The sequence below is a fragment of the Protopterus annectens genome, chromosome 4.part0 (genome assembly GCF_019279795.1).
Source record: "Protopterus annectens isolate FY-2018-M chromosome 4.part0, PAN1.0, whole genome shotgun sequence".
NCBI classification, from domain to species: Eukaryota; Metazoa; Chordata; order Ceratodontiformes; family Protopteridae; genus Protopterus; species Protopterus annectens.
The window spans coordinates 626,884,152-626,898,729 of record NC_056733.1 but is presented as its reverse complement, the minus strand read 5'-3'; the positions used below and the strand labels follow the sequence as shown (position 1 = coordinate 626,898,729).

Sequence of the window (14,578 nt, the reverse complement as noted above, 5' to 3'; positions counted from 1 at the left end):
TTCCAAACTCAATGACTTTCCATCAACAAGAGCATCCCCCCAGAAACGTTTTAGTCCCCGATTGGCCTCAGGGACTTCTATACACATTCCCTCCTTTTCACCTAATTCCCAAGCTGATACAGAAAGCTACCATATTGGGTTGCAGAATGATCCTCATTGCTCCGTGCTGGCCTCGACAAATATGGTTTCCATTCTTTCATCATCATCTTATCGAGCAGCCTTGGACTCTGGACCAAACTTCAGACCTCCTGATCCATCAATCGGGCGGGCTGCGTCATTCTCTACAATCTCTCAAGCTCATGGCTTGGTTGCTCCACTTCCAACCCTAGCCAGGCTTCCTGATATCTCCCAATCGGTGCGTGAAATCATTTTATCATCGCACAAGTCTACCACTAGAAAAACTTACGCTAGTAAGTGGAAACGTTTTTCTTCTTGGGCAGAGGCTAAAAATATAGACCCCTTTTCAACCCCTGTTCATCACATCCTGGAATTTCTTGCAGAGCTCTTTCATTCTGGGTCTGCTTCCGCTACAATTAGAGTGCAGTTAGCCGCAATTTCAAATTTTCACATTGGCCTTTCAGAAAGTAGTATAATGTCTCATAAGCTTTGTAAGGCCTTCCTCAGAGGAACCACTCTGCTCAGGCCCCCGGTTAGAGATCCTCCAACCCCGTGTGATCTGAATTTGATTCTAACCTCTCTAATTTTGCCCCCCTTCGAACCTGCAGCTTTCTGTTATTTGAAGTTTTTATCTTGGAAAACACTTTTTCTGGTAGCAATTACTTCAGCGAGAAGAGTTTCTGAACTGCAGGCTCTTTGTATCCGTCCCCTGTACGTAGTGTTCCACAAAGACAGGGTTTCTCTTAGGACTAATCCTTCCTTCCTTCCTTCCTTCCTTCCTAAGGTCTCTTCTGAGAATAACTTGAACCAGTCCTTTGACCTTCCTGTATTTTTTCCCAACTATTCTAACAGGGGAGAATATAAATTACATCAATTAGATGTTCACAGGCAACTGCGCTTTTATTTGCATAGGACTAAGGACTTCAGAAAATTGGAGCAGCTTTTCCTATCTTATGCAGAGGGCAAACAAGGCCTACCGGTATCAAAAGTAACCTTATCTAGGTGGCTGACTTCTCTCATAACCTTTATTTATCACCTGAGGAAGAAAGAATTGCCTGTTAAACCTAAAGGCCACTCCACCAGAGCATTAGCCACTTCTGTTGCGTTTCAAGCTAGGTTGCCCATGGAATCTATTTGTGCAGCAGCCACGCGGGCAAATCCTCATACTTTCATCTCGCATTATAAGTTGGACGTGGTTTCCAGGAGTAGAGCTGATTTTGGTGCCACTATTCTGAAGAGTCTTTTCCACTGAGCCATCCAGGATATCAGGTGCTAGGGACGCTGTCCCAACCAGCAAGAATGAAGGCGAGATAGACAACTTAACATAAAGAAGTTATGTACCTACCATAACGTTCCATGTTAGTTTCCTCTCGCCTTCTTCCTTGCGTCCCACCCTCCATCCCCCTATCCTACTAGACCGAGAAGAGTTTCTCTATTGATTTACACTGGATGAGTCTTCTCTGGCTATCCTACTCTACCTAGTAGTCTCTATAATTGGGCTTATTTTTGATAGGATAGGTTTCCTTCATTATTTTGTCTGCTGTTAGTCTCACCAAACGAGATCTGGGTTTCTAGCGCCAGGCATCATGGGATATGGGGAGGCCTCGAGCCAGTATGTAGCTCTCGAGCTTTAGATTATGGCTGAGTCGGAGCCAAGGATTGGCTCCGAACCCAACCAGCAAGAAAGAAGGCGAAAGGAGACAACTAACATGGAACGTTATGGTAGGTACATAACTTCTTTTTCTTAGTAGTGGGTAGCATGTTCATCTTGGTAAAGCTTTTCAATACAAAGAAGTTTAAAGTAAAACTCATTTTATTCCTTTTCAGGTAGCATTCTTTGAAGAGGAACGCAACTTGTTGGCCCAAGCTTGTAGTCCTTGGATTCCAAAGTTACAGTATGCATTTCAGGATAAAACCCATATGTATCTTGTGAGTACTTTCCCTTCTGTTCTTTCTGTGTCTAGAATGCAGGTAATGTTGTAGTTACTTTGGAAGCCCCAGGGCATGGGGAATTTGGTGTATGTATATATGGCACTTTTTTAATGGAATCTGACTTGTACTTGTGTCTTTGAAGTGCAGAGTGTTGCTGTACTTGATTGTTTACTTGAATCTTCAGTGCCTCTTGCCCTGTATTTGTATACCCAGTGTGTCAGGTCTTTAGTACTGTGTGTTAATTTAGTGTGTTTTACTCTCTATTACTGTGTTGATACCATGCAATATACATTATAGAGAAGAGTATGCTCCTGCTTCTCTGCAGTGTTATGTTTCTGTTGTGCCAGCATTACCATAACTTGTTTTATAAAGAATGTGAGTGCCTGACTATCAATTGAAAGTAGCTTCTGAATTATTTTTTAGTGAATAAAAAGGGGCCCTTGCACCTTGTAATCACACCTCTTCCTTCTAGTTATAAATGCCAACTCTAAGACTGCACAATGCCAGGGAAAGGGTATATGCCTCACTCCTGCTATTAACTTTTACATATTCAGTGCAGTATCACTGAATATGAGAAAGTAATGCAAGAATAGCCACCACTACTACCAGTGTAGTACATACATACCACCAAATATTGCCTGTAATTTACTTTTAACTTTATTAGCTCCTGATGGAAATGTCATCACATGATGCATTACTTGTATAACTAAGAAATACTAAAATATGAGCATTTTCGGTTTAAAACACAACTCAGCTTTTTTTAATTGACATTTCATGTTGTATTCTTCATTTAACATTTTTTTTTCAGGACCATAACTTTCCAAAGAGTTATAGGCACCCATAGATTGGCATATCTCTCTCGGGTGCAGAACAGTACATCTGTCCTAAAATGCCTTTCATCATGTATGCCTTTGCAGTATTCAATGCTGTTTGCTTGTGACAACCTTATAAAGCATAAGGTCACGTTTACATATTTTTCAGAAATGATTTTTTTCCCCTGAATATATTTAGAAAATGTGGCCTACAGATCTATGTAAAATTTCCTCTTCATACAGACGGTAACACGGAATTTCTTCCGAAGGTGCAAAGTGCCTTCCCCAACTTATTTTTTATGCAAATTTAGTGCAAAAGATCAATGAGTGGCGATTGGCACACCGTGTATTTAGTTAAGTGAGCTCTGTTAGTATTACAGTTGCTAGATTTCCTTATTGACGGCCACTGCTTGTTCTGGTGAGTGTTATATTGAGTGCCCCACGTGTGCCTTTTATGATGCAACATGGTGTGTCCAATGCTTTGTAAGTCTCTAATGCAGAGAGTACAGAACAGTTTCCAGATGTTCATCGTGCATACAGCTGCAGTCATAACAGATGGGTTCTCCTGCCGTCAGGCGGGTCCTCGGTCGGCCGAATTCCAAAGTCTAGGTCCGGCGTCGGTTGTCGTCGCTTCTTCCCTGACGTCCGTGCGACAGGGTATAAAGCCACCAGCCGACGCCATTTTCTTCAGTCTTTCTTGCCGCGCGGTGCCTGAAGCAGAAGCAGTTCGCAAGTGCCGGTCGGCCAGCTCCTGAGATTACGAAAATTTGGCGAAGCCACTCTTGGCGTTGAAACTCAGAATGTGGACAGGTCCACCTCCACTCAAGTTGTCTTCAGACCTTCCTCTTCTTTCTCCATCTAAGCTTTCACAACGTCTAAAGCTACCATGCACTCTAAGAGACCAGCTACACAGGGCCCATCTCCAGGCCCCATGCCTAAGAAACAGATGCTTAAAATGGCTGAGGATTTAATTACTCTTATCAGAGGTTCTCCGCCTCCACCGGACAAAAGGCCCAGAGTGGAGGAAGATTCTCTCTCCTCTGATCAGGGCTCCATTATTTCAGAGCACTCTGATGATCAGGAACATTCTTACTCCCCTTTTGAAGACTGATGCGGAGGAGTCCATCCCTTCTGTATCCCCCCTGAGGATTACTCATTTGGGGAAACTTTGTATACCTTAAGAGAACACTTCCACTGGGAAGGCCAGGATTATTCAGATTCCAAGAAAAGGCTCAGGGAATTTCTCTTGCTACCTCAGCACATGCCTCTGGCTATACCTCCTGTCTTGGACATTCTAGATGATGTTTACTCGGAGGCCTGCCTTAACCCGGACTCTCTACCTCCAGCTCCAGTTAAGCCTGACTGGTACTACAGGGTTCCTGACTCACACCAATTTCTATACAAAAGCCATGCTGCTCACCCAGAAACCATCTCACAGGGCCCCAAGGGAGTTAAGGCCTCCATTGCTAAAAATCCATTGCCTTCCGAGAGAGATTCCAGATCCTTAGAAAGGTGGGGAAAAAAGGTATATACCTTGGCTACCTTATCCATGAGGGCCTTAAACTGTCAGTTTCATATGCTAAAATACCAACAGTTTTTTATCACAATTGAAAAGTAAAATGTCACAACCTGAACAACCAGACTTGAAGGAGTTGCAGGATTTGATGCATAGTGCAGAACAAGTGGGTAAGCATACCTTACAATGTGGTTTTGATGCTCTAGAGGCCTCATGTAGAGCTGCTGCTACAGGATCAGTCATACGTAGGCATGCCTGGCGCAAGGAACAAGCCTTGCCTGATCATGTCAAAGCTAAATTACTAGACGCCCCTCTTCAAAAGGATGTACTATTTGGTGCTAATGCTGAGGAGGTATTAAGGAAAATGGAGGAAAAGGCTAAATCAATGCAAACTATGAAAGAATTTCTACAGGTTCAACCCCCACGTTTCAGTAGAAATTGGCCTTCCAAAAACTGGTCCTTTCCTGCCACAGACAGACCCCAAAGAGGCAGATACAGGCGCCCGAGGGGCAGAGGACAAGCCCAAGGATCGTTTAGAGGCAGACAATGGCAAGCTCCTACACAAAGAGGTGGTGAGGACAACTCGCAATCTTTCAGAAAGCAAACCCAATGACTTTCCCCTTTGCATGCCAACCAGGTCTCAAATGGCAGCCCCTTTAGGAGGAAAGCTGGCATTATTTTCAAAAAATTGGCATATTGTCACAAAGGACAAATGGATCCTGTACATTATAAAGAGAGGCTACAAATTCCATTTTCACACCCTTCCAAAAATGAGAGGCATGCCAAACCTGCCACGCAATCAAAGGGCAGAGGCACAAAGGCAAATTACAGATCTCATAAACAGGAAAGCTATTCAAGAGGTACCTACGCACGAACAAGGTCAAGGTTTTATTCCAGGCTATTTCTGGTGCCAAGGAAGGGAAAAGATTGGAGACCTATTTTGGATCTATCCATCCTAAACACATTTCTACTGCATCAAAATTCAAGATGCTCACTCTATAGCAACTTCTTCCCATGCTGGGCAAGGAGTCTTGGCTGGTAACATTGGACCTCAAGGAGGCATACCTGCATGTCCCAATCAGACAAAATTGCAGAAGGTACCTCAGATTTCTTGCAGGTTCAACTCATTATCAATTCTCTGCATTGCCCTTTGGCTTATCTACTGCCCAGAGTATTCACGAAATGCCTGGCATCAGTAATTGCCTACTGCAGACTTCAAGGGATACAAATATACCCCTATTTGGACGACTGCCTGATCCAAGCGGACAGCAAGCACATTCTTCTGAAACATCTGGCTTATGTAATAATGTTATTGAACTCTCTGGGATACACGGTCAACAAAAAGAAATCAAGGCTAATACCCTCTTGGAAGATAATTTTCCTGGGTGCCAGTTTGGACACAAACACCCAGATGGCCTACCTCACGCCAGAGAAGCAGGGGCAACTAATTCAATACTTCAGAACACTAGCAAATTGCACCAGGCTGACTGCAAGGAAAATCCTGCAGGCTCTGGGATTCATGGCATCTTGCATCTTACTAATTCCATGTGCAAAGCTGCATATGAGGAAACTGCAATGGTACCTGAAAAACATATGGTCTCAACACAGCCACAGTTTGGAAACAATAATACCACTAATTCCATGTCTGCAAAAGGAATTTCTGTGGTGGGCTCAAGCATGTCAAACAAACGCAGGTCTTCCATTCAGCAAGCCTTAAGCAAATTAAGTCATCACAACAGACGCCTCGGACTACGCCTGGGGGGGCACATGACAGATTGGTGCATTCAGGGCAAATGATCCCAAAAAGAAAAGCACCTTCACATCAATCAAAAAGAAATGCTAGCAGTAATAAATGCTATTATAGCTTTCAAGGACCTTCTACAACCAGGTCAACTATTGATAAGAACGGACACCACCACAGTTATGTGGTACATAAACAGGGAGGAACACATTCTTACCCCCTATGCAGACTGGCCATGTCACTTTGGAACATGGCCATGGACTTACAAATGGAACTACAAGCACAGTACTTGCCAGGCAAGGAAAACACGCTGGCAGACAACCTAAGCAGGAATATGACAGATCCACATGAATGGAAGTTGCATCCAAAAGTTTTTACAGAAATAATCCAAGAATGGGGAAGGCCAGACATAGATCTCTTTGCCTCCCACAAGAATCATCAATTGACAAAATTCTGCTCAAGGATCTCCCATCCAAAGGCTTGGAGAGTGGACGCTCTCTCTTTCAGTTGGAAATCAATGACAGTTTATGCCTTCCCACCTCTTCCTCTGCTGCCCAAAGCTCTATTAAAGACCAGAGCAGACAGACCAAAGATGATTCTCATTGCTCCAGACTGGCCAAGGCATCACTGGTACCCACTCCTGAGGAGCCTGATGCATTTCCCACCATGGACCCTGCCTCTAATGCCTCTTCTTCTGACTCAGCACAGTTTCAAAACTTTTCACAGCCATCTAAAAACACTCAATCTAGCCGCATGGAAGATTCCTTAGCATCACAACAGACCCTACTCTCCAAGGAGGTGCAGGATGTCATTTTGGAGGCCAGAAGGCCATCAACTAGAAAAGCTTACTCCGCAAAATGGAAACGTTTTTGTGTCTGGAATGAGAAAAAGGGCCTGGATCCTGGAAAACTGAATTTACCTCAAATACTACAATATTTGGCTGACTTGCTAAGCAGTGGACTTTTTCTCCTCCATCAAAATCCATGCCTCAGCCATTTCTGCAGAATACAACACTGATCCACCTTTATTCTCTCACCCTCTCTTAAGACAGTTCCTCAGAGGGGCTAAGAATTTAAGGCCTCCAAGGAAACAACCAGTACCTGCTTGGGATCTTAATTTCATTCTGGAAAAACTGACCTTGCCTCCCTTTGAGCCAGCTGCCTCATCAGATTTGCAATATTTGTCCTGGAAAACCGCTTTCCTTCTGGCTATCACCTCAGCTCATAGAGTTTCAGAACTACAGGCTCTCATGGCTGTCCAGCCTTTTATCATCTTCCATCAGGACAGAGTTTCATTACGAACCAACCCGTCCTTTATGCCTAAAGTGGTATCCAGGGTAGCTTTAAATCAGGCCATACATTTACCTACTTTTTATCCTAATCCTCAAAACAAAGGGGAGAGATTACTACATTCCTTGGACATCCACAGACAACTGCGTTATTATTTGGACAGAACAAAGCCTTTCAGAAAATCAGAACAGCTCTTTGTGGCCTATGCGGTAGGAGCTCAAGGAAAGCCAATTTCCAAACAGACAATCTCAAAATGGATAGCCCACTGCATACGCTTTTGCTGTTCCTTTCATGGCAAAACTGTTCCTACAGGCATTAGAACTCATTCCACCAGGGCCACAGCCACCTCTGCAGCCTTCCTCAGAGGAGTTCCTACCAAGGATATATTGGAAGCAGCCACTTGGAGTTCTGTGCATACCTTCTCCAAGCACTACAACCTACCATTATACTCCAAATCTAGAGCAGGTTTTGCCACTGCAGTCTTGCAGGGCATTTTGGCTCCTCTTAGTTACAACTAGTGCCTACCACCCTTTTTCTAGCTTTGGGATTCTACCCATCTGTTATGACTGCAGCTGTATGCACGATGAACATAGTACAGTTTTGTACCTACCATAAATGTAGATGTTCGAGTGCTAATACAGCTGCAGTCCAGGTTTCCCTCCCTCCTTCCCCTCTTGGGACAGGCCTATAGGCTAACATATCCTCATACAACCTGATTGGGGTATTCATTTGTGATGTATTTGCTTGCAACTACTGTATTTTGACTATGTTGCACTGCATTACCACACATATTTATGTATTGCCTTCCTTCTGGGTGCATCTGACATCCGGGGCAAGAAAAACTGAAGAAAATGGCATCGGCTGGTGCCTTTATACCCCTGTTGCACTGACGTCAGGGAAGAAGCAACGACAACCGACGCCGGACCTAGACTTTGGAATTCGGCCGACCGAGGACCCGCCTGACGGCAGGAGAACCCATCTGTTATGACTGCAGCTGTATTAGCACTCGAACATCTACATTTATGGTAGGTACAAAACTGTACTTTCTTGAACTCCTACTTTGGTGATCTACTTTTGAAATTTAGTTTATGTATTTATTTACCTAGGCTTCTCTATCGACTTTTTTTTCTGCTGTGTCCTGGATCACAGATGTCAGAGTTGCAAACTGACAATATACAATAAAGGATTATTTAACAGTGCACTTAAGGTAGTTTAAGGATAAGTAAAACAAAACAGACCGCAACAAAACAGCAAAATGCAAAGGCAATGTTCGATAATTATGTAATGGTGACATTATGAAGAAAGTGCAAAATACTTAACCTTATAATATGGCTTAAAATGTAATTTCCGTACATAATTAACCCACTTACAGTGAAATTTTATATAATGTAAACATGATAATTGTGGGTAGGAGTTAGAAAATTGTAGGGTAGACAAGAAGAACTTTAGATAACTTAACTTATCTGGTGCTCTGTGCAAGTTCCCAAGCTGGTGTTCACCTCAAATTTAAGCTGACCACACAAAAAAAAAAGAAACGTACTGTAGCAAGCTAAAATACAAGAATTCAACCATGGCTGCAAATAATGCTGATGCAGCTCTGCCACCACCATGACAGCTACTTGAGACAGAGGGAGAAAAAAAAGGTCTTAATTATGTCTCTCCTTTTCTGAAATTGTAGTAGGTTGATTGCTATAACTGAACAAGCAGTTTGCTGCAGTTAAACTACCCCACACTGAGCAAAAGTCCAGTATCTGCATTCACAGAAAGGCCTCACTGAGACCAAAGACTGGTGTCAGAATCATAGCCTTAAGCTCAGTGCCAAAACATGTGTCGTCATCACCTTTGCAAAAACCCGGTTCCCATGAATTGCCACGTATATGGTAGTCCACTGAACAAAGAAGATGTCATAAGAGATCTGGCAACACAGGTTGACAGCAATCTCTCTTTTGACCACTATATTGCCACTGTGGTCAGGAAAGTCCTTCTTTGTGGCACATCTCATTACTAAGGGTTTTGCATCCAGGAAGAAAGAGCTCATTGTCTCCCTCTACTCTTCCCTCATTAGGCCAATCATAGAGTACAATGCCCCATTTGGCATGTTCTCAGTAGTCACCTACAAGAACTGGAGAGGCCGCAAAAATACCTCACAAAGAGGATCTTAGGCCTTTAACACTTGTCTTATGTGGACAGACTCATAAAACTCCAACTATTCTCTGTCTCATATCGCCTTCTTAGAGACGATCTCTGCTTGACTTATAAAGCCATGTCTGACCCAGCTCTGTTGGAAATGCTACATCTAAAGAAATCCCAATCCCTCCACACTACATGCTCCAGAGACCTCAACCTCATTACCACAATCAACAGAACAAGCTGGAGGGACAGCTTCATAACATAGAGACTGCCCATGCTATAGAATAGACTTCCCATACATGTCAAGTGGAGTGCATCGCTGGCCGTCTTCAAGAAAAATCTTGATGAGTGGATGGGAAATAGAAAATTCACCCCGGGGATCATTCCAGTGGCTCTACTTGACAGAAGCACTGGGAACTAAGGTTGGGTGGCAAGATGCCAGGGTAATCCTATGACTAGGCTTGTAAAGGCTCTTAGGCCATTAGCCTAGTACACACCTATGAACCTATAAATAGATGCTGGTGCTGCACTCCCATGTCAGTGACTCTTGCTAATTGCACTGCCCCATGCAAACTTGCACCTGGGTAGCTGCCTTATTGCCCCACCTTAGTAATGGCACTGTAGACCAATGTAAGCAAGAGATCCCTATGCATGTAGAAAATTATCAAATTTGGTCATAAAGGAGGTGTAGCAGAGATTTTCACAGTTTAATCCATTCTTCTACCAGTCTTGAGCCTCTGCAGGTGACATGAAGTTTTGACCTCTTTTTTTACCAGCTCATCCACATCTGGTCTTATTGCATATTTTTAGAACTAGTAAATGCAGCGTATTAAACAGTGACATTACATTTTGGAAGTCTCTTTTTTGTTCAGAAATTCAGTTTTTAAAAATAATAATTGAAAAGCACTCTGTAGGGATTCAGGTTTAACACTTCTATTCAAAAACACATTACATGAAATATTATACCTAGTCACAAAATCAAAAGGATAAACATGTGTGTTTTTACAGGGTAATTTTAATGTATTTTTCTGTTAATTTTTAGTCTCCTCGCCCCTTGCTAATTATCATCCCCCTCATGACCAGATCAGTCCAAATTTTTCAGCTTAGGTTAGGTCTGGCCATGTGATGCTGTCATCCAATCAGCTCTTTTGATTTTTCTTAACTCCAAATTCCCATTCAACTGTGGCAGTGGAAGGGGTTCAACGTGCACTACGATAATCTCCTAGGCATGCATTCTTATGTCACAACCTGCTTTACAGCTGGTGTATCCAAAATACAGTCTGCCTCCACACAGGCAGGTATAGCTGCTTCCTTCCTCCTGGGGAAAGCTATAAAAAATTACTCTGTAAAAGAACATGGGTGTTTATCTTGCATCCTGTTTCATCAGCTCCTCCGGGGCTTGGGTTGCTTGTTAATGTAGGTTATCTGGGTCACAGTCAGAACTTCATACCTTTTCAGCACAGAGTTGACTGAGTCCTTTACTGGATTATGATTTGTATTGCAAATTATTTTGTCATGTTTTGAATATGGCAACTTGAAATTCTGTAACACTGCACTTGGTAACATTTGTATGCAACAGGTACTCACTCCTCAAATTTCAGTCAGCAGTTCGTCTCACTCCTTGAATTTCTGTCATCAGGTAGTTATGGAAGTAAATGGAAATCGTACAAACTCTTAGTTATAAACTTGAGCATATTTATGTGATTAGAGATGGTCTTGTCAGGTTGGTGTGTGTCAGTGTTAGAGTGCCATGTTGGGTAAATTATGCAGGAGGATCCTGATTTTGGTTGGGGTACATGTGAATGTTTGATATGCAGCTGCAATGAGGCTTTCTAAATCTATCTTGTTTATCTCTGTCCTCAGTTGTTATGTTTGGATCAACATCCTTGTTCTGTAGGGTAGTACTAACTCTACTTATTTTCCACTGTGCTGCAGGATGTCAGTGTCACTCATTAGCTTTCCCTAACTCACAACAGCAGCGACCATTAGGACCTCTTAACCCAGCAGTTAAGGTGACAACTTACTTGATGTCTGTCCTGCTTATTTGAATTTTGTGAAAAATATTTGATGTTTCTTGGAGAAATTTATTTTTCTATGGTAGCCATCTAAGAACAGTTTCATTTACTATTCTAGTTGTGTTCTTTGATTCTGGCCTTTAGAAATTCTTTTACAAAGTCAGGTACTGCCACCTATCCCAGTAGATCTGAATATATGAAATAATGTATACACTGGAATTTGTGATGTATATTTAGGATGTTAGACTCGCGGTGGTGGTGCTGCGGTAGCGTTGTCGCCTCACAGTAAGACGCTGTCCGGTTCGATTCCCAGTTAGAGCGTCTTCTGCGTGGAGACATGCGTGAATGGGCGTACCTTTGTTGAAGGTTGTGCGTCAGGGCTGGTAACTCGATACGTAAAAATCATCTACCAGTCATTAGCGGACCGGAGTTCCACTGTGGCGACCCCTAACTGGGAAAAGCCGAAAGACACAACAACTGTGTTACAATAATGGAGCAGATGTCAACATTATCCAGGCAAAGGAAATGCAGTAAATTGCAGTTATCTTGTAAAGACTTCTGACATTTAGCAAAACCGTCCTTATTTTTGTAGAATTTGAAGAGGTCTTACAAAACTGTGTGAGAAAGAAAAGTTTTCTGTTCAGTACTTAATCTTCTTGGGGAGACAGATGAAGCCCTTCCGGTGCAGAGCACTTCAGCTAATTTCACAGTTCACTCCCAAACTGACAGGCAGTGATTCCTTTTCTGAGGCTCGTCCTTAACCAATGGCTATCTGAATGGCAACATTTATACTGATGTTTAGATGATATATGAAGTGATGGGGAGATTTTACAAATTCATTTTTTTTACCTTGTTTACTATGTCTACCATATCATGTTGTGTATCCAGAAGGATTATCAGCTTAGGTTATGATAAGCACCGAGAAACACGGTAGACAAATTTAGAAAAGAAAATGGATAGCTGGGCTCCATGAGAAAACTCCACAAGTGAAAAATTCCTTTCTTTGGTACAACTAAGAGCTTTCGTCCCTTACACATGGGACTTCCTCAGAGTTGTATAGCATTTCCATCAATGTGCTTTTAAAAAGCAATAAATTCAACACTAATTAATTAACAACTTTAGCCAATTAGTTTAATCAAAAACAAACTAATGTGTGATAGTAAACTGTACAATAAAAGATCATCAAATAAAATCTTAAAAATGTTGCATTTGTATAAATACAAATGATGGTAAATTCACACAATTGTAAATACCTTTGATGTCTAATTCATCACAGTAAAAGTACATAGTATAGTTGAAAACTTATTAATACTATCCTCTTAAAAGTTTCACCTAAAATTTATTGGCTCTAAATTTTAATACATTGAAAATAGAAAATCATTAATACCAGGGTGATTCCAGGCATTCAGTATTAGCTGCCATATTAGTTCTTTATTGCTAACAAATTGTGTAAATCTCCTCCACTACCGTCATATTGTTCTCTGTCTATAATACTTTTTTAAAAGTAACCGATTCACAATCCAAAACTGATAAAATGAATGAAGTTGTATAGATGCCGCTGAACAAACAAATTAAGATTTAGCGCTTTCTTCAGGCATTCGCCACAAGTCTTCTTCAGACTCAATTAAACTCGAGTATCCTAACAAATTAAATGCACCTCCCATCGTGTCACGTTAAAAACAAATCCATACATTGGTTAAGACCTTTGAATTCAATTTAAAATAAAATACAAATAGTGTAAACAAATTGATATTGTTGAATATCAAATATAATCATAAAACTGGAGCACCACATGAACTCCTATCAAATGGACAAAAAATAAAATAAAAATGTATAGCGTTTGTAGATTGTATGTGTGTGTATGTGTATGTATGTATGTATATATATATATATATATATATATATATATATATAGATATATATATATATATATATATATATAACCTATAACTGCATACATAGATCTAAAGATGTTATAATTCCTTTATACTCTGCCCTCATCAGACCATTAATTGTGTACATTGCTCCCTTTTGCTTGTACCTCACCAGGCGCCTGCAACAATTGGAGAGACCTCAAAGGTTTCTCACCAAAAAATTAGTTTACCCAAAACAAGTCTTGGGCGGAAAGACTAAAAGCCCTGTCACTATATTATTTCTCCTACAGGTTGCTAAAGTGTGACCTGTGCCTGGTCTCTGACCCGGGACTGATGGAAATGCTACACAGATGTTTTTAACTTCCATAAACCCTTACTACTGCAAACTTCACTAACCTAACCATCGACAATTGGGGAAACTTAGGATAAATATGGCTAAGAGTATAGGAGCAGCTAGGGCTGTTGGCCTAGTAATCTCCTATGACCCTATGTGCATATTATTCCATGTGTTATGGAATGATTGTGTCACAATGTAGGCTCATGGTTACCCAGTTATCTTCCTCATTAGTCTTAACTGATGGTGTATACTGACATTTTAGATAAACAGATAACTTATTTGTTAAGGCATGGCTGCTCAGCTAGAATGCTTTTCAGTGACTCACACCCAACTGAATTTAACTTTGTCATTCAATGTGTTGTGGTATATGTACAGTCTTAAAAGGGCAACACCAAATATTCTAAAAATGGCAGTGACTATGTACATATGGCAACACCATATATTATTCTAAAAATGGCAGTGACTATGTACATGTGTATAATATATACAAACACTTCAGCAGCTTTACTTCACTTCAAATAGATTGTAACAATGCATTAGGAGTTTTGCTTTGATCAAAGTAGCTAGTTTTAGGCCATGTAAGTTTGGTTCTTTACATGTGTATTGGTGAGTGTTTTGGAGAAATGTGTTTGGATGATGCTCATGTGTTTTCTCCTCCTTTTTTTAGGTAATGGAATATCAGCCCGGTGGGGACCTTCTTGCCTTACTTAATCGCTATGATGACCAGTTTGATGAAGAAATGGCCCGTTTTTATTTGGCAGAACTTGTGCTGGCTATACACAGCCTTCATCAGCTAGGCTATGTACACAGGTAAG

At 41.4% G+C, this 14,578-nt stretch overlaps 1 protein-coding gene across 1 annotated transcript in view; it reads left to right on the top strand.

The window, feature by feature from the left end:
- The window catches only part of CIT (citron rho-interacting serine/threonine kinase), a 3,433,971-nt gene that overhangs the window by 143,881 nt on the left and 3,275,512 nt on the right, over positions 1-14,578 (top strand). Inside the window, exons 5-6 of the mRNA XM_044069760.1 lie at positions 1,945-2,046; positions 14,431-14,573. Of these exons, the coding sequence (XP_043925695.1) occupies positions 1,945-2,046; positions 14,431-14,573 (245 nt within the window). The remainder of the gene's footprint in view (positions 1-1,944; positions 2,047-14,430; positions 14,574-14,578) is intronic.